Here is a 21,014-nt window from a genome sequence, read left to right on the forward strand (position 1 = left end):
ATTATTAGTATAGTGAAGTGCTGAAATACTAGATGTTTTTAAATTTACTTTTTAATTTGATTTATTTAAATTATTTGTTTATTATTTGATTTGTTTTAATATAATATTTAACCTTCTTTTTATGTTTTGTATTTTATTTTTCTTCTATGTTTGTTGTTGTTGTTGTTTTACCCTGCATGTTTTAGCGCAAAGGAAACTTAAAGTGAGACACTCAGATCTATTTCAATAATATATTACATGTTGAGACACTGACCAGCAAGAGTATTAAAAATTCAAAATGATTTTAATAACTAAATACAAAAAAAGAAGAAGAAAAAGTAATAAATATGAATACACATTTAATTTTATACTGAACAGTTACTAATTACCTCCAAATGCATTCTATATTTGTAATATAAAATCCAAGCAATACCAACTACTTTTTGATGTATCATGTACGTATGGAAATGTTTGAGATATTCCTTACATAAGTTGACTTTGTTTTTATGGTTATTGCCGAGATAATCTGAATAGAATTTCTAGTGTTCAAGTTTTTTCTTCTTTTTTTTGTTGTTGTTGAAGGATGGCAAAACGCTTTATGGCTGTGTACATTAAAAGTAGCAGTTACCTATTCATTAATTGGATATAATTTTTCCTTTTCTTTTTTGTCATTGATTAAATCTCCAAAGGCAATATCAATTTTTATCTGACCGATGGAACCAACTGAGGGCATTATCAATTTTTTACGGAAGGTCGTGTGACTGGTTTTCAACATATAAGAATGTAGACATATTGTGCGATCAAAAAGTTCCGATACTACACCCTAAAACAACATAAACTGCTGGATCTATTTTTGGCCGCCGTCCCCTTCGAAGTAGCCACCTTGTGCAGCAATACACTGCTCCTAGTGCTTCTGCCATGCTTGGAATGCTCCCTGGAAGTCACGTTCTTTAAGCAATTAAGTCAAGCACCATCTGCGATTCGTGCTGGAACACCTCCATGTTGTCAAAACGGCGACCCTTCAGATTGAACTTCATCTTGTGGAAGAGAAAGAAGTCGCAGGGAGCCAAATCCGGCGAGTAGGAGGGGTGAGAAATGACGATAATTTTGGTAGAAAAACTTGCATGTTTTCAACGTTCTGTGAGGGGGCGCATTGTCATTATGGAGCACCCAATTGCCATTGCAACACAGTTGAGGTCGTTTGCGTTGAATGTCCTCCCTCGTACGCCTCAGAACGTTATTGTAGAACTAGGCGTTGATAGTATAACCCTGGGGGATGAATTCATGGTGCTCAATCCTGCGAATGTCGAAGAAAACAACGAGCATGCTCTTGGTCGCGCTTCCAACCTGCCTCGCCGTCTTCGGTCTTGGAGAATACGGTCTCTTCCACTGCGAAGACTGCTGTTTTGTCTCTGGGTCGTAGCCGTACACAGAACCCTCGACACTGGTGATGATCCTCGACATGAAGGTTGGGTCATCCCGGACCTGTTGAAGGAGTTCCTCGCAGACTTCAACATGGTGCTGCTTTTGCTCGGGGTTCAGAAGCCTGGCACGAACTTGGCAGCGACGCGGTGCATGTTGAAATTGGATGAGGGAATTGTATGAACTGTTCCAGATGACACGTGATGGTGATCCGATGATCCTGATGCACAATTTGTTCAATTTCTTCGACATTTTCGGGGATTGTGCTCGTGGAGGGTCCTCCAGTGACGTTCTGCCCCTCTTAAAGCGAAAATGCCACTCAAAACACCTCGTCCGGCTCATTGCTTCATTGCCGTAGGCTTGCTTAAGCATTTCCGGGATCTCCGTTGCTAATATCCCGAGTTTGACACAGAATTTGATGTTTGTTCTCTGCTAAAATTTCAGGTCCATAGTGAAATCGCAAATAAGCAAGTACGCGTGGTCACAAAAATTCGTGTAACAGATCCCGATATTAAACATGTGACGTCATGTAGCATACGGAAGAACTAAAGTCACTGATCGCTCCTGCTGCACGTCCATGGCCATGTCGCGCTCCATTCGTTTGCAACAGGAACAGTCTCGGAACGTTTTGATTGCAACTCGTAATAAACACTTATGGCACTCTAATGAGAGCGATATGATGTTTTATGGTTTTAAGGTCGCAAGTGATAGTAGTCAGAATAATGGTCTTTATTACAAGTTAGTTTAGGAGACAATTAATAAAATGGTGCTTACACATGATTATGTTATTTGATGCTTTTTCAGTGGGCACTATCACAAACTGTTCGTGTAGTGTATCTAGACTTTCTATCAAAAAAGGGCTTCCTGACATAATTTGGCTATTTTTAAAACTCTTTTAGATGTGTATTTTGTCACGAATACTTTTGGGCAATATCACGTATTTCCCGTCTGTGATATTACTACCAGTATATTAATAAACTAAATTGTTTGACAGCACACATTGTTAACTATGGTTAATTGGGGTTCCATTTTTGTGCAAGACCCGGTGGCTTAGTGGTTAACGTTGCGGTCTGTCTAGTTGCTCAATTGTCTGAATTGATCTTGTTCCATATCCATATATCTAAAAAGTTTATTTTGTGTATTTGACACATGGAGAAGACAAGACATTAATACAAAAATTAACGCAGGCAAACACATACAAGCACTAACTTGAACAAAAACACTAATACGGGAACCATTTATGACATTAATCATCGAAAACATGAGTTATGACGTCATGCGTATGTAGAAATTGTCTAGCACCGTGCAAAAGCTGGATAACCCTATACACACACACACACACACACACACACACACACACACACACATATATATATATATGTGTGTGTGTGCTGGGTTTTTTATTATTTACAGGTAAATGGATGGTCTTTTTGGAATGTTGGAATCGTGGATTACCTGGAAATGCAACTAAATTATCTTGCATGATTTATCCCATGGACGCACGCAGGAATATATCTTTGTTTCGACCCGATGGTAAAGAGTCTGTAGTCTGTGACACCAGATCATCTCAGTGTCATTCCTATGGGATGTCAGGACAGTACAGCGCCACCTTGGTGAAGCATAACACTCTCGCAGTGACCATGTATTTGTTCATCCCCAAGAGGGTTGCAGGAGAGTGGATATGTGCCGATGGAATATCAGCACAAGACACATGTAACAAAGTGGGTAAGCTTTTTTTTCACGTAGATAACCAGCCTTTCTGCCAGAGGCTACGAAGGGTAAAATTACGTACCCCTAAAATCTTGGAAATTAATTAGATACATTTTCGTTTGTAAATTTTAGAAAGATTATACATGTACCAAGTAATCTATTTGTAATAAATGTGTCAAAATTCATGAAATTCAGTGTTGAATTTCAAAAGATTTCAGACCCATAACAGGGATTCATCCAGACTTTCTGTGAGTCCGAACATAGGCTCCTGCCCCCCCCCCCCCCCCCCCCCCCCCCAGAAAAAATAAAATAAATGGCACTGAAAATTCCCAACGTTTATGCTAAACATTCACAAACTAATCTTTAATTGTGTCTGTTCTAATACATTAGCGGCCTGAAAACATATCCAAATTATGACTTACCTGCGCTAATTTCGCCAATCCCATTTGAAATGGGATCCAGACGAAATATCCTGGATAAATCCCTGCATAACCACCCAATAGAGGTACTGATGGTCTGTTTTGATACACCAACCTTCCTTGGACTGAAATTAGACTCGACACTAACTTGGAAGCCCCACATTGAAACCATGGAAACACGAGCTGTCAAGAAACTGTCCCTGATGAAAAAACTTGCTGGAACCAACTGGGGTGCCAACTCCAGGATCCTCAAGCAGGTGTATACAGGAACCATTCGACCTACAATTTAATATGCCTCTACAACTTGGATAACCGCTTCCAAAACACAAAAGAACAAGTTAAATAAAGTACAACACTTGGACCTCAGAATTATCTTTGGGGCCATGAAAAGCACTTCGATCAGTGAAATGGAAAAAACAACAGATCTCGAACCTCTGGAATCCAGGCAACAATGCAAGGTCCTTATCCAGGGAGAAAAGATGAAACGACTGCATTCACATCCACTGCATCGAAGACCAGGAAAAAACAAAGAACAGACTAAAACGATAGTCTCAACCACCTGACATAATTTGTAAAAGAAAAATTATGATTGCATCATCCAAAATGCCTTGCAGTGTGAGAAAGTCTCCGCAGATGTCTGGGTGCAAGCACACCTCAATGAAATCAGGCTGTATGTTCCAGAACTTGCCAAAAAGGTGGAGCAGCCACCACCTCTTTAGCTAACCCTCACCATAGAAATGATTCATGAGCGTTATCAAAGTCAACATGGATCCATGCCTTCACAGATGGTTCAGCAGAGAATGCCATACGAAATGGTGGAAGTGGAGCATATATCAGTTATTCAGATGGATCCCCTGTCTCCCTTTCCACCCCAGTTGGCCGAGGAAGAAGGACAACATAACATAGTGCTTCTCACTGACTGTCTGCACTCCAATCACTTTCATCAGGACACACATACCATATCACCAAACTGCTGCAAACTAAGCTAAACATCCTTGCCCAAAGCCGAAAAGTGACCCTCCAGTGGATTCCAGCACACATAGGAGTTGCAGGCAATGAAAAAGCTGACCAACTGGCCAAAGCAGGTAGCTGCCTTCCACAAACCCAATCCTCCATATCATACGGTGATGCCAAGACTTCTAAAACGGAAGTTCAAATGTGATTGGAAGACCAAAAACAATGGATACACCCCTGACAAAGACTGCATAAACCAATTAGACAGAAAAGAACAAACCCATAATTATCCGTCTGCGAAATGGACATTGCTGGCTGAAAAAAACACCTGAAAAAGATGTGAATGTGGTGCTGAAGAACAAACGCATACTACAAAACTGCCCACACCTGGAAGTGAACAATCAGAAAGTTTGGATACAAGACACACCCCTCAATATCAAACTCTGGGGACTTCTCGACGACCTCCGGAAGACGTCACATTTCGTCATCACATCCGGATTATTGATTTAATACCTCCAAATCTTGATTGACCGCAGAAGAAGAATGGTCTGTTTTGGTTTTATTGCGTATCCTCAAATTATTTTCTGTCAGAACATATCGTCTAGAATCTCATAGGTACGGGGCTAAATGTATTCAGCTGTTACGTCTACTAACTTGTTTCCTTAGATTCCCGACCCTATCATACGGAATATCGTCAAGATATTTCAGACAGCGACTATTATTTTTGATTATGCGTGCATTCAAAATTACTCTTTAAAGACCGGCGCCAGTTGTTACACCCACGTTTTTGTATCCTTAGATTCCCAAACTTTTCAGTCATGATAATTTTAGGTGCGCGCACGTGTGTGTGTGCGTGTGTGTGTGTGTGTGTGTGTCTTTGTGTGTGTGTGCGTTGTCCATCTCTTTCTCTCTGTGCATCCCTCTCCTGCCTGCCTGTCTGTCTGTCTGTCTGTCTCTCTCTCTCTCTCTCTCTCTCTCTCTCTCTCTCTCTCTCTCTCTCTCTCTCTCTCTCTCTCTCTCTCTCTCTCTCTCATCATATATGGTGTGACGTATGAAATGGCATGCCTAGTGTGCTGTTTTCACAACTTTGTATTTTCAATCCTTGTGACACAGAAAGAGGAATTTATAAATGTATTTTTCACCCATATTCTCTCCCCACCCAAATGTCTGCATACATGTTTGTACAGGGGTGGGTATTAGCTCAGTCGCTTGAGCGCTCGCCTCAGGTGCTTGCTTCGGTGGATCCATTCAACTGACTGGGATTTTTCTCGTTCCAACCAGTGCACCACTACTGGTCAGAGGCCGTTGTATGTGCTTGCCTGTCTGTGGGAAGGTGCATATAAAAGATTCGTTGCTGCTAATGAACAAACATGTAGCGGGTTTCCTCTGATGACTACGAGTCAGAATTACCAAATGTTTGACATCCAATAGCTGATGATTAATTAATCAGTGTTTTTTTTTTTTTTTTTTTTTTTCAACAGATGCAGCGACAAGAGAGGTCGTAAGCTATTCAGGCGGGGCGACGACCTTCATTGAGTGTCTGGGTGCTGCGTATGACCACGAACCAGCTAAGTTGACATGTGTGGTAATGGGCTTGGTGAGTCAGGGAATCTCCTGGTACCGACCCAACGGAGGAATCAGCCAGAAGGTCGCGTTCTGTGACGAGGACGGTAGTGAGTGCCAGCTGCAGGGATACGGTAACCGCTACGATGTCCATTACGACTCGCCCATGCAGCTGACTCTGACCATCTTCTCATTCGACAAAGACACGGATGCAGGCAAATGGACTTGTTCTGATGGGGTACCACAGAGTGATGTGATTTCATCTACTTGTTATAAACCTCTAATCAGTAAGTAAATTGTGTAACATTGTGACTTGTTCTGATGGGGCACCACAGAGTGATGTGATTTCATCTACATCTCATAAAGCTCAGATCAGTAAGTAACTTTTATAACAGTGTGACTTGTTCTGATGGGGCACCCCAGAGTCATGTGATTTCATCTACATGTCATAAAGTTCTGATCAGTAAGTAACTTTTGTAACAGTGTGACTTGTTCTGATGGGGCACCACAGAGTCATGTGATTTCATCCACGTCATAAAGTTCTGATCGGTAAGTAACTTTTGTAACAGTGTGACTTGTTCTGATGGGGCACCACAGAGTCATGTGATTTCATCCATGTCATAAAGTTCTGATCGGTAAGTAACTTTTGTAACAGTGTGACTTGTTCTGATGGGGCACCACAGAGTCATGTGATTTCATCCACGTCATAAAGTTCTGATCGGTAAGTAACTTTTGTAACAGTGTGACTTGTTCTGATGGGGCACCACAGAGTCATGTGATTTCATCCACGTCATAAAGTTCTGATCGGTAAGTAACTTTTGTAACAGTGTGACTTGTTCTGATGGGGCACCACAGAGTCATGTGATTTCATCTACATGTCATAAAGTTCTGATCGGTAAGTAACTTTTGTAACAGTGTGACTTGTTCTGATGGGGCACCACAGAGTAATGTGATTTCATCCACGTCATAAAGTTCTGATCGGTGTAACAGTGTGACTTGTTCATAAAGTAGTAATGTATGTGTGGCTCAATGTCAAATATACTTAAGTGTGTGCGTGTGTGTGTGTGTGGTGTGTGTCTGTGTGTGTGTGGTGTGTCTGTGTGTGTGTGTGTGTGGTGTGTCTGTGTGTGTGTCTGTGTGTGTGTGTGGTGTGTGTCTGTGTGTGTGTGGTGTGTGTGTGTGTCTTAAATATATAAATAAATAAATAAATATATAGATATAGATATACATATATGTTAGCTTCCCTTGTTGAATGGAACTCTTCTGCGCGAGTAGCACTTCCATGGACGATCACTACACTATTCAAAACAATAAACACATACACATACGCCTAAACCTGACCACGTCTAGCGCTATACGTAATCAAATATATATTAGAATTAAGTTTTACTTTTCTGATTGAAAAGTTGTTCATAAATGGCTGATTGCACGGTAAAATAATATTGTACTTGAACTGGTTCATCTACATGTGTCTATCTATCTATCTATCTATCTATCTATATATATATATATATATATATATATATATATATATATATATATATATATATATATATATATATATATATCAGATATGGGGTGATTACATGACAAAAGAAATTGATTACGATTACGATTACTTAAGAATGTCATGATTATGATTACGATTACGATTACAAGGAAAATGTGGCAGACTCTTTGCTTTTGTTAGTCTTAATGACTGCAGACGGACAGCGCACAACCGTAATCTCTTGTCTGTAAGCTTGACTGGGCAGCCAAATTCACACACAGCATATATAACTCCTTCCTCCAAAGCATCACTACAATCGTTACAGTTTTAGGTAACCATTGATATAAAGTAATATAACCCACAAATTAAAAAAGAAAGATTAAAAGAAAAGATTTTTTTTAGTGTTCTACCGGTTCAGAAAATATTTCGCTCCAGCACTTTCTTGCCACGTGACTTCTGGAGAATCAATTATTTCAGTCAATTTGTAAATTAACTGATTCACTTGACAGGTGAAAAGCCATAAAAAAAAAACCCACAGGACAAAACGTCATAGGAAAAAAAGGTCACAACTTTTAATTAAAAACAAATATATTAGGCCATGTGTAACTGACTCCTAGTTTCTTTCGATATTAGTTTGGTCGTTGTTTTATTTGAATAAAACACCAAACACATTATAGATGAACACATAGATACGTTTTAAAAACATATTTACTTATAATAATGGTTTGAAATGCAACACTAGCCCGAAATGAAAATATAGAAAACAATATATCGAGTTTGAGCCGTGACGTCACTGTTACCGGTGACACCAGAAAGAAAAAAAAACATGTTAAAAGGATACAAACTCAGGATAGTTCCTTTGCTCAGTGCTGCACCCAACTACTAGCACTGTTACTTGAGTTGTTACCAAGCATATCAAAGAGGTTTGGTTAATAGGCATGTTTTCATAAGCTTATGTACGTTATAACATAATATAACCATTTACAGACATAATGGAAGGTGTTGGTTGTTCCAGCCAGTACACAACGACCGATATATCAAATGTTGTGGTATGTGCTATCCTGTCTGTTGGATAGTGCATATAAAAGATTCTTTGCTTCTAATGGAAACATGTAGCGAGTTTCCTCTCTAAGACTATGTGTAAGAATTACCAAATATTTGACGTCAACAGCCTATGATTAATAAATCAATGTGCGTTAGTGGGATCGTTAAATAAAGACAAACTTGAACTTTATATCTATTGCAGAATCAATACCAGGCAGCAGTGAGTACTTGTTTGTTTGTTGTTGTTTTTTGTTGGTTTTTTGTTTTGTTGTTGTTGATTGAGGGCTTTGGGGGCGGGGGGGGGGGGGGGGGGGGTATTGGTTTTTGGGTTGTTGTTGTTTTTTTGTTTTGTTTTTTTGTTTTTTGGGGAGGGAGGAGGGCGTTTTAGGAGAGTGGCAAACTGATCGTCTTACCATAAAATAATTAATACAGTTTATTTAAAACGTCATGTGATTGATCGCCTAACACCACTTCAAGAGAGTGACCTCTAGCTGGCCTTGATACGTGGATACTTGTTATTACACGTGTGCTTCGAATGGTTTTTATTAACTCGGTTATGTGGAACAATGAGGATAATAAAATAAAGTTACAATTTACAGTTACGGGCATCGTCCTTTTACGAGAGATTCGTCTAGTTAGACCACGGTTCGTCTTAGTTAGATCACGGTTCGTCTTAGTTAGATCACGGTTCGTCTAGTTAGATCACGATTCGTCTAGTTAGTTCACGGGTCGTGTAATTAGACCACGGTTCGTCTAGTTAGACCACGGTTCATCTTAGTTAGATCACGGTTCGTCTAGTTAGATCACGCTTCGTCTAGTTAGATCATGGTTCGTCTTAGTTAGATCACTGTTTGTCTAGTTGGACCACGTTTCGTCTTAGTTAGGTCACGGTTCATCTAGTTAGATCACGGTTCGTTTTAGTTAGATCACGGTTCGTCTAGTTAAATCATGGTTCGTCTTAGTTAGAGCACGGTTCGTCTAGTTAGACCACGGTTCGTCTTAGTTAGAGCACGGTTCGTCTAGTTAGATCACGGTTCGTCTTAGTTAGATCATGTTTCGTCTAGTTAGACCACGGTTCGTCTTAGTTAGACCACGGTTCGTCTAGTTAGATCGAGGGCGTGGCAGGAGATCTATTACACCCGTCACTCAACGGCCGCCATAACCGTTGTCTAACTAGACCTAATTCACTAAACTCTCGCAACTTTGCGGTATCGCAGTGCAATGCAAAAAGACTTGCTAAAAGGATGCTTTGCTGTGTAGCAGAGCCCAAGAGATATGTGTGAATTAGGCCCCTGGGCAATTTCACGGTAATGGAATTACGAGTTGGAGAGCTATTTCAGGCATTAAATTCAAAAGTATATGTCGAAATTACTTCTTTTTTTTTTTTATATTATTAAATAGTCCGATCCTCTCTTCTTTCTCGTATTTATTTTTGGACTGTCCTAAAATACTCCAAATTATATAAATATTCGACCTAGCAGTCAATTCTTTTTATTTTTGGCTTGTGACCTTTTTTTTTTTTTTTTATTCTGTTAATTTGCTATTTTCAAAATTCTGCCCATTTTCAACTCTACCCCCGATCCCTCCCCTCCCCTCCCCGAGTCAGGCCGCTGATCTTATCTAATTTCTTTTTGACCACCCGAGCTAATCTAGCGACTAAATTTAATAGTAGAATTTTCTTTATTGATTATATTAATTAGAGATTAATTTTGGATGTAAATTTCAAAATTGTCCGCTTAATTGTTTTCTGTCCCGGGACGAGCCCCTGGCATTATTCGCATTCGCATTAAACTCAGCTAGTCCACAAAGAAAAATTATCAGAATGCTATAACTATGTAATACACTAGTACTGCACTAGATGTTGTTATAGACAGAAGTGAGACTCCCTACTGCAATGTGTAGTGCATGCGTACTTAATTAAAGTTTGGTAACGGAATTAATTTGAATTAGGCAAAGCTGACACCATTTTTACGGGTACCGCAAAACATCGACAAACTCTGTGAAGTATGATGAAATAATTTATTCATATTCATGATGAAATGATGACCTAATGACTTGTGATTAACAAAATATAAATTATATTACAAATTATATATATATATATTTTTTCTACAACGTTGAATGCCGGTAATGGAGTTGCACAATTCGGTACGGAATTACCGCTCTGAATTTACATTTGAACAAAATAATTTATTTACTTTAAATTTGGTTTGCAAATATTTTGCATAATTTAATAAGTTTAATAATAATAATTCAGTATACTTCTTTTAAGCATTGATACTAATATTACAATTGATAACTAGTTTTAATATCAGTAACATATACACGTAATGGTATACGAGTGGAGATGTAAACCAGCACTAAACTGTACATGTTTAGCAGCAACTGAAAAACTTCTTGAACAGTGACAATGCTAATTACAAAGAGAATGACACCAGGTCAAAGGAACATTGGCCAATTAAAATTAGACTGACCGCCAAACATCTACATGTAGATTGTATTAAGCGAAAGACATTGCGCCTAATAATAAAATTCTTCATATATCTTAGTTTCTGGTAACAATCAAACATGCTATCTTTCCATTTAAAGAATTTTTCTCCCATTTAGTTTCCTTGTAAAGACAGCACGAACACAATAAAATGGTTGCTTTCTTTCTGTCCATCATTTAAAAGCATAATGTTGGTGATTAGAATGATACTTTCCATTTTCTGGATATCCTGTCAATACATGTACAGTCAATATTTGCAAATGAATACAATCGAATTAAAGTTTGCTTCAAGTAAATATGTTAGATTATATTTTCACTTTCTGGGCTCTTTATATATGTTTACAGGGCGTGAAATGGCGGTCTTTGAAAATAAGTCCATTTTTTAAACCTTGGAAGTGAAGTAAACATGCACCTGCTAAAATTAACCCAAAATCGCAAGTCAGTTTTAAAAACAACCCAACAGATATGTACACGATCATCTCATCTTCTATTTAGCTGAGGCTGAGCTCGTGATTCCGTTATATTTTAATTTTATAATGCTCTAAAATACATCTCAGAGGTTCTAAGTTTCCCCCACACTGTTCCAAACCCTACATTCACCACATGCTGTCTTATTTACAGCAAGTCATATTTTTCGCAGCAGGCCATATTACTTTTGGTAGGGTGTGGGGTGTACCTTTCGAGACTTATACAAGACCCACGGAGTATATTTCAAAATGGGGCCGATGATGGGTCTGAAAATACATGTATTTGTGGGCACAAACCTTCGGGTTTTTTGTTATTGTTTTTGATATTGGTTTATTTTATTTTTTATTCATTTATTTTATTTTTTAAATTTTATTATTATAATTATTATTATTATTGTTATTATTATGTTAAATTTTTTCGGGGTGGGGGGTGGGGGAGGTGGCGCATGCTTTCCCGAGAACAGTTACAATTTCACATGTTAGAATACGTCATTTCAAGTCTTCTGAACAGAGTGACAGGGAAAAGTGGCGGTGTGCCATGATCTCTGTGGCCCCTTGCTCCGCAGCCCTTGCTATAAGCGTCCTTTTTAACGCTGCTATAACTTCCTCAATAGAGGAGGTGCCCTTTTCCAAATGTTGCAGCTGATTAGTAATGTAATGGAAAATGAAGCGAAACTATTTGATTATATTTAATTTTAGTTTGTTTAGTGTTTTTTTGTGTTCTTTTAAAAAATAATTATTTTATTTTTACGGATTTATATTGTAACTTTATTACTAATGTTAGTGAACGTGTTACTTTTTAAAACAATGTTTTAATTTACTTCCCGCTGAACTATATGTGACTTGTAGGCGTAACTTTCTTTTGCCATTCAGCACTTTCTAAAATTTAGGTTAGACACGCCCGTGGTCTAGCTATGGGATACACCACGAGTAAAATCAGAGGGACCGACACCAAAGCGTGGTGCAGGGAACGTTACTATTTCATATACACAGAGTTATGGACGTCGATTCCTACAATTATATCATTGGTTGGTCGCGTGATTACTTGTTATCGCACTTGTGCTTCGCATGTTTTTTTATTAACTTGGTTATGTTGAATATGGATAATAAAATGGTGGATGTCATGAAGAAAAAAAAAAAACCGTGTTTTCAGTTCGCAGGGTTTCTGCCATATGGTAAAATGGGTATGGCGCCATACCCCAATTTAATTTGTTTAAGTTGACCTTTTAACAAAATGAATGACTCTTATCATTACTGTATGCTTTCCTTAACCCTAACCCTGAACCTAACACATTTTCTTTCTTGGGGAGGTCTCCCATTACCCTCTGTCGACTATTGTTGCATTCGGCACACACATTGTAAATATTTAATTCCATAGCGCCACACCCCCAAACATATATTTCTGGCAGAAACCCTGGCATGGCCCCGTTCTTATAAGCTTCTTGTAAGTCTAGCCTCGAGACTCTTAATAGAGTCTGAGACAGTAACGTCATGGTAACGCCATACCAATTGCATGCGTGTGACGTCATTTGAGATTGAGTCTGGACTTTTTTAAAAGTTTCATTAGCACGGACCCAATACCGATACACTGTTTTACCAGTAGGCCAATATATTATGATTCACAAGGTGAACAATATTATTACAATGCACTATGCCTGTACAGATACCCAGCAATGACTGTTTGAAGTGTGTTAGCTCAGCTTAAACTGTATTTACGTGTTTATTTATAGACCGCAAAGGTTTCAAGCATGCCCATCTCGGGCTTGGCCGCTGACATTGCCAGTGACTAAGTTCGAGACAGGAGGGGTGGGTGGGGGAGATAAGTTTGAGGTGGGCGGAATTTGGAATAAAAACTTTTATAAGTCAAACAATGAGAGCTGAAAACATTCTACTCATGTGACGGTGTTCCGAGTCATGTCTGGAACAAAAAACTTAAGTCCAAAAATAAAATTTGAATGCTCAGTCAAAAAAGGTTTTGAGGTGATTTGAGCAATTTTGACGGGCTGTCAAAATAAAGTGCGTCGGACTATTTATATATATAAAACAAAATAAACATAAGTTTTTGAACAGGTACCGAAAATATTAAAAGTCCGACTGAGCGCTTACCTGGAGGCAAGAGGTTGTGGAAGGTTGGCTGAAGTGGGTTATGTTATCAGTAACAATCCTGATCTCTTGGCCAACTGAACCGTGCATTCTAATGCAAGCGCAATGCACTGAAATTGCCAAATAAAACCAGTACTACACAGGTACGAGGTTTGCATAATAAACTTCAATTTATAACAGATATTTTTGTCATTTTATTACAATCCATACTCTAAATTCTGTTGGTGCCCTTCTCAGTGAAATAATTTGTAATATATGCTTTGCGACATGGTACACATCGTTTGCAAAATTTAATCGAAAACTATTAAGTAAGAATATAATATGAATACATGTACGTGTGTGTTTTTACATTGCTATTGCCTGATCGTAAATTCCATTGCTCTCATTTTCTTGTAAGCAATTTACAATAATGGCAACTATATTGTTGTCGAGCAGTGTTTCTGCCAGAAAGAAATTTTGGGGTATGGCGCTATGGAATTGAATGCAAACGCAGTCAACAGAGGGAGGGTCCTTCCCAAGAAAGAAAATGGGTTAAATTTAGTGTTAGGGTTATGAAAATTGTACAGTAATAATAAATAATTAATTTTGTCAAAAGGCGCCATACCCATTTTACCCTCTGGCAGAAACCCTGTCAAGTTCAGTTCCTCTGCGAAGTAGAAGCAAAGAGTAAAAAGTCATGTTAAAAATTAAAACATCTGTTTGTTCTTCTTCTTTTTCAGATACATCTCCTCGCTTACTGTCGCATACTTCCTTCATATTGCAACTTATTGCTACGTAAGAACATGTTTCTATTTAACGTGTATTGTACTTCCATCATGTTACTGTTTATTTCCATGTAAGAATATATATGTCATAGTTAATAGTTGGGGCTTTTTTGTTGTTTTTTGTGGCGGCATCATATATCACACTTAAAGGGTAGTGTACCATCTGGTTATGTTAATGTTTTTTAATGACGTTTTGTGTTAAACGTGACACCGACCTCGATGGTGTCGTGGTTAAGCCATCGGGCATAAGGCTGGTAGGTATACTGGCTTCATAGCCCAGTACCGGCTCCCACCCAGGGTGAGTTTAAACGACCCAAATGGGTAGGTGTAAGACCACTATACAGACTTCTCTCTCATTAACCACTAACAACTAACCACAAACCCACTGTCCTGGACAGACAGCACAAATGGCTGAGGTGTGGGCTGATGACAACGTGCTTGAACCTTAATTGAATATAAGCACGAAACTAAGTTAAAAATAATGAATGAAAGAAACAGGTCCACGCTGTCAGAGGAAAACACAATTGTGTATTACCCCATGAATGAGTACCATGAAAGTGCATGTTATGTATGCTAATCAAATGTATGTAATAATTATGTCGGCGTATAGCATATGGTTATTCTGGAATATAACATGGATTATAGAAATCTTCTTTTAGATTTGGAAAAGAAAGAGAGAAAAACACATACAAAAAACAACCTCATCGTTGTATAAATTGTCGTGACGTATCCCCCCCCCCCCCCCCCCCCCCCTCCCGATTCTGTCCAAATGGTCATCCAAACATTTATAACTAAACATTGTTTTCAGATTGGAATTGTATAACGTGCTATTTAGTGTTGTTTCAATGATCCAACGTCGTTCAGATAATAGAAAGTATATCGGTTTGGCACTACCGATGTGACGATCGAATATAAACATCCATAATCGATTGTGTAGGAAAATGTTAACCGTAACGTTACATCCAGTTTATATTATTAAATTGATGTAAACATGATGAGGTTGGAGTTTGTTTTAATTTGCACATAAACCAAAACAAAAGCAGAAGACATTGAACAGTTATTAAAGGTAAAATGAGTCATGTGTACCGTCTATATCGTGGGGAACATAACAATTAGTGTCTGGTTCTTCGAATTAAAATCCTTCTCAGACTTTATAACACCAGATAATTTGAGAATTCGTAATAAAAACAAAACAGACCATAAGTACCCCTGTTAGGTGGTTATGGGTTTCAAATCTTTTGAAATTGGACACTGCATTTCATGTACTTTCAAGAATTGTAAACAGCAATTGTCTTACAATAATCGTTCTACAAATATGAAAATGTATTCATTAATTTATAAATGTTAGGCTACGCAATGTTAACCTTCGTATTCTCTGGCAGAAACCCTGCTTCGCATGCTGGTATAAATCTATCTAATTGTAACAGTTGATCAGTTGGTGACAACCGATCATAACCGATTGCCGAGGATGAAATTCCAACTGATTCTCAACACCAGATTTATTATATTTGTTTTTTTTAATTTCCAGATTCTGTACCATGATCATCACCAAGAACCAACTCTGTGATATCTTCTAGTTTGTCAGCTGGTTGTCTTCAGATAGCACAACAGCATCTCTAACGTGTCTGTCAATTCTCCAATCTGGATTGAACGCCACTGTCCCAACAATAGTGGCATCTCTTTGAGACTACTCCAAGATTTTCTTCTTCATTTTAGTTCTGGTGACACATGTCGGGCAACTACTCACATACTCTATCATATGGCAATAGTAATTTTAAAAACTTTAATAGCTCAGTTGTGTGACATACTCTATGTATAGCAATAGTAATTTTAAAAACTTTAATAGCTCAGTTGTGTGACATTGTTCCACATACTCTATCGTATGGCAATAGTAATTTTAAAAACTTTAATAGCTCAGTTGTGTGACATTGTTCCACATACTCTATCGTATGGCAGTAGTAATTTTAAAAACTTTAATAGCTAAGTTGTGTGATATTGTTCCACATACTCTATTGTATAGCAATAGTAATTTTAAAAACTTTAATAGCTCAATTGTGTGACATTGTTTTACATACTCTATTATATGACAATAGTAATTTTAAAAACTTTATCTTATAGCAATAATTTTCTTTTTAAAACTTGAATAGCTCGATCAGCTGTGTGACATAGTCGCACATACTCTGTCATATAGCAATAGTAATTTATAAAAACTTTAATAGCTCAGTTGTGTGACATTGGGTTATACAAATCTGGATAATGGGGTAAACAATGTGTGTGTGGGTATGTATGTGCGTGGGTGTGGGTGTGGGTGTGGGTGTGTGTGTGTGTGGGTGTGCGTGTTTATGTATATACACTCAAACTTCATTATCTGGACCTCTGTAAACTTGAGTACTCAATATATCTCGAGGTCCAATGCCGGTCCAGACAATTTTCCTATGTAATGTTACAAAACTAAACACTGTTATCTCGAGCATGCTAATCTCGAGTACGAGGCTTATTTCGAGCATATTGTGGTATCCCTAGGTGCATTTTCCTGTTGTTTTTTCTTGAAGTATATACAACATTTACACGTAAAATTACTCTTTTTTAACTTATATTTAAGGTATTAACTTGATATGCCATTTCCTTCTTCTAACTATGTCAAAAGAAATTCACACACAAATAGGGTTATTTTAAAATAAAACACGACTATACTGTTTAGTGTCGTTACGTTAACAAACATAAATTTATGTTTGCGATAATTTGCATCAGCAACTTCTATGTTTATCTCGAGCTACCGATATCTCGAGATTGTTGGATCGGTCCCTTCAACATCGAGATAACGAAGTTTGACTGTATATGTATGGGTATGTAAAGTTATGTATGTATGCATGCGTGTGTGTATATGTATGTATGTATGTGTGTGTGTGTATATATATATATATATATATATATATATATATGGGCATACATGTGTGTATGTATGTATGCATGCGTGTGTGTATATGTATGTATGTATGTGTGTGTGTGTGTGTGTGTATATATATATATATATATATATATATATATATATATATATATGGGCATACATGTGTGTATGTATGTATGCATGTATGCTTTTTTTTTCACAGTGTCATAGCCAGCACATTTCTTGTCCATCCAAGCAGTATGACAATGATGAAATGTTTGTTTAATCTCTGGAGCCAGAATGAAGCTATCTACAGTTTAAACATATATTTCTAGGCATGACTAAACATGATAAAATTATCAACCAAAGCGTCCAGTTAAATTTGGTACATGTAAATATTATTATATATAATTGTCAAAGTGAGTTTGCAGATGTTTAACTCGGAAATATTTTTAAACTGATCAAATGTAAGTTTAGATTAAAACGTATGGCTATGATGAGATGATTATTTCATTTCTGAAGCCAGAGGAAGCCAGATACATTTTAAACATGTATATGTCTCAAGTTGTACTGACTTTTAGACATGATCTGATGATTAGCCACAGTTTCCAGTTTAAGGTGGCACATGTAAATATTATTAAATATAAATGTCAATGATGATATGCTTCATTTCCTTTGAAAAAGAAGATTTCTTACACAGACATATCTAATCAAATGAACGATATATAAACGCATGTAATACATGATATACTACAATCTGTTCAAGTAGACTCAGAAGGCGCACACCCTAACATAATTCTAAACACATATTTTTAATTACAGTATTTCTAGAAGAGTTTTAAACGTCTAGTCTGGTGTGCTGTCTACACGTATGCAGGCCCGTAGGAACGGGGGGTGGGGGTGAGGGGAGGCGAGTGGCATAGCCCCCCCCCCCCCCCCCCCATTTGAAGACGAAAATGTTTTGTCCAACTCTAAATAAATTAATACATACACAATTCTGGATTGTGGCACCACCCACCCACCCGATATTGTCTCCTTAGACTCCTTATCCACACACTTAAATACCGTTCCTACGGACCTGTTATGTACATATTTTCAGATGTTTAATCCACTGATTAAAGTCAAAGTGACTTGCTGATCTTTATCTCAGAAATACTCGTTTAAATTGTTCGAGTGTAAGTTAGCACTAGTTTTCTTTCCTAGCAGAGCTTTGACATAATATATCAATAGCCATGGTCACCCTTATACAAGCTAAACTGGTTTAACTATACTGCATTAGTAAAAACACTCTTGGTTGGAAGTGGCGAGCGTTCACACATACAGTAACTATTCTGGTATAAGGCCGAAGTGTAGCTGTCCGCACTTGCGTAAGACATCAAAACAACAATGGACTACGAGTCTGTTAGGCCGTTGCTAGGGCACTTGCAGCTTATTTTGACTGTGACGTCAGTGTCACTTCCGCCTTATCCTAATTTAACTGAAAGAATTTGCGTTCACACTTACATATTAAACTGTTTTAGTTACACCCATTTAAAGTGTCATACCTGATATATCTTAGATTTTAAACATTACGACACATATTTTTACTATTAAAACCCATTTTTGATCATTTAAGTTAGAAGTACATACATTTTATTATTCAGAACATTAATGTTCGTACGCCTGAAATGATTCAGGTCATCCAGGTATTTGCAACACCCCAAAATGCATTTTTGTTTAATACTTCTAAAAACGCACGTTCGTCTGAGAAGCAATGGTTATAGAGAAAAGCTCTAGTTATTTTTAGACTGTATTTCCCTGTTCAAACATCACAGAGTTTAGCTTCTCTCTGTTATACCTTTATCCAAATGTGTGTTGCAGATTTATAGATTGACTAAACTTCGTGTCCATTTCACGGGCTGAAACAAGGGTCTGCGCCTTTAACTGAACTACATACGGAAGTGTTTTAGCTATATCGGTTAAGCGAAACGATCGCGGTCACACGTACATTTCAAACTGGATTTGTTGTACCAGTTGAGTTAAACTAGTTCCAAGTGTAATTATGAACGCAGCTCTTGCATAATTTTTGTTTGGCAGCAATATCTGCAGTTGTTTGTATTCTGATGACCCGGTCAACACTATAGTCGTCATCTGGTCTAAAATGTTCCGGCCATAGTGAGTTGCTCTTTCCTTGCCAGAGTTGAGCATAGGCGTTGGAAGATGCACACACAAACACGCCCACGAGCACACACAGACGTGCATGCAATAAAATCTGCAATCATTGTAGTCGGTGTCTACAATATAAACATCGTAGTCAGTATTGCGGAGAAAGCAGTCTATAGTAGTCCCATGTCGGTATTGCGGAGAAAGCAATATATAGTAGTCCCATGTCTGTATTGTAGATAAAGCAGTATATAGCAGTCCCATGTCTGTATTGTGGAGAAAGCAGTATATAGCAGTCCCACGTTTGTATTGTAGATAAAGCAGTATATAGCAGTCCCATGTCTGTATTGTAGATAAAGCAGTATATAGCAGTCCCATGTCAGTACTGTGGAGAAAGCAGTATATAGCAGTCCCATGTTTGTATCGTGGAGAAAGCAGTATATAGCAGTCCCATGTCAGTACTGTGGAGAAAGCAGTATATAGCAGTCCCATGTCTGGATTCTAGAGAAAGCAGTATATAGTAGTTCCATGGTTACAGCTCTTACTTGTCCCCTACCTGTCGAACCGGAGAGTGATAGATATTTTGTCTCCGTCTATCCGTCCGTGTGTATGCCCATCTGCCCTGTATATAACCTTTCAGACGTTAAAGATATTCAGCTGGCATTTTGTATATAGCTTTATCATGTAGTTACAGATCAAGTTCGACTTTTATGGGAAGTTGCCCACTTTTAACAGAGTTATGGCCCTTGAAGTTAAGTTATATACAATCTATGAATTACAATTTTACTTTAAAAGCTCTGCTAGCAAAGAATGAATATTATATATTTATGTGGGTTTTTAAAGCTTTGTTGTTGAATTTGTTTCAATTTAGAAGCTTGGATATTCCTTAAGGTGGTACACACTGTTCAAATTAAGTAAGGGCCGTTTGTGTTCAAATGAAGAGATATAGAAATGAAATATGTATGCAGCCGTGAAAAAAAAAACCCAACCAGAATATTATGACCAGCCTAGAGCCCAGACCTTTCCCCCATCGATCATTCATGAGACATCACAACGTGAGAAACTACAACGAAACTGACGAGTTGGCCAACTCCATCATGACAGTTAATAGTCTGAGACTAGCATAATGCTTTAACTTTTAATAACAAAAGTTGTACCTTTCTCTGGTTTGGTCATATCTCCGAAAACATGGCGTCTGTTTTTCCACCCAGATTTCTATTTCTGTTGACTTGTGTTACGTTTAAACAGGCCTTGCAGATTTTTAAATTGGTGTAACCCATTCTAAACGCAAGGTCGGAACGTAGCCCAGTGGTAAGGCGCTTGCTTGGTGAGTCATCGGTCTGATATCGAGCCTCGTCGATGGCCCATTGGGCTATTTCTCGTTCCAACCAGTGCACCACGACTGGTATATCGAATACCGTGGTATGCGTTATTCTATCTGTGGGATGATGCATATAAAAGATCCCTTGCTATTAATGAAAAAATGTAGCGGGTTTCCTCTCTAAGACTATGTCAAAATTACCAACTAACTGACATCCAATAGCCGATGATTAATAAATCAATGTGTTCTAGTGGTGTCGTTA

At 37.9% G+C, this 21,014-nt stretch overlaps 1 protein-coding gene across 3 annotated transcripts in view; it reads left to right on the plus strand.

Moving 5' to 3' along the window:
* LOC121377638 overlaps positions 1-17,322 on the plus strand; it is a 70,473-nt gene extending 53,151 nt beyond the window's left edge. For all 3 annotated transcript variants that reach the window (XM_041505707.1, XM_041505706.1, XM_041505708.1), the window contains 5 exons: positions 2,815-3,126; positions 5,966-6,334; positions 8,783-8,800; positions 14,358-14,412; positions 15,931-17,322. In XM_041505707.1, coding sequence (XP_041361641.1) covers positions 2,815-3,126; positions 5,966-6,334; positions 8,783-8,800; positions 14,358-14,412; positions 15,931-15,979 — 803 coding nt within the window. In that variant the 3' untranslated portion in view covers positions 15,980-17,322. The remainder of the gene's footprint in view (positions 1-2,814; positions 3,127-5,965; positions 6,335-8,782; positions 8,801-14,357; positions 14,413-15,930) is intronic.
* The last annotated feature ends 3,692 nt before the right edge of the window (positions 17,323-21,014 follow it).

Source organism: Gigantopelta aegis, chromosome 7, assembly GCF_016097555.1.
Source record: "Gigantopelta aegis isolate Gae_Host chromosome 7, Gae_host_genome, whole genome shotgun sequence".
In the NCBI taxonomy this organism is placed as follows: domain Eukaryota; kingdom Metazoa; phylum Mollusca; class Gastropoda; order Neomphalida; family Peltospiridae; genus Gigantopelta; species Gigantopelta aegis.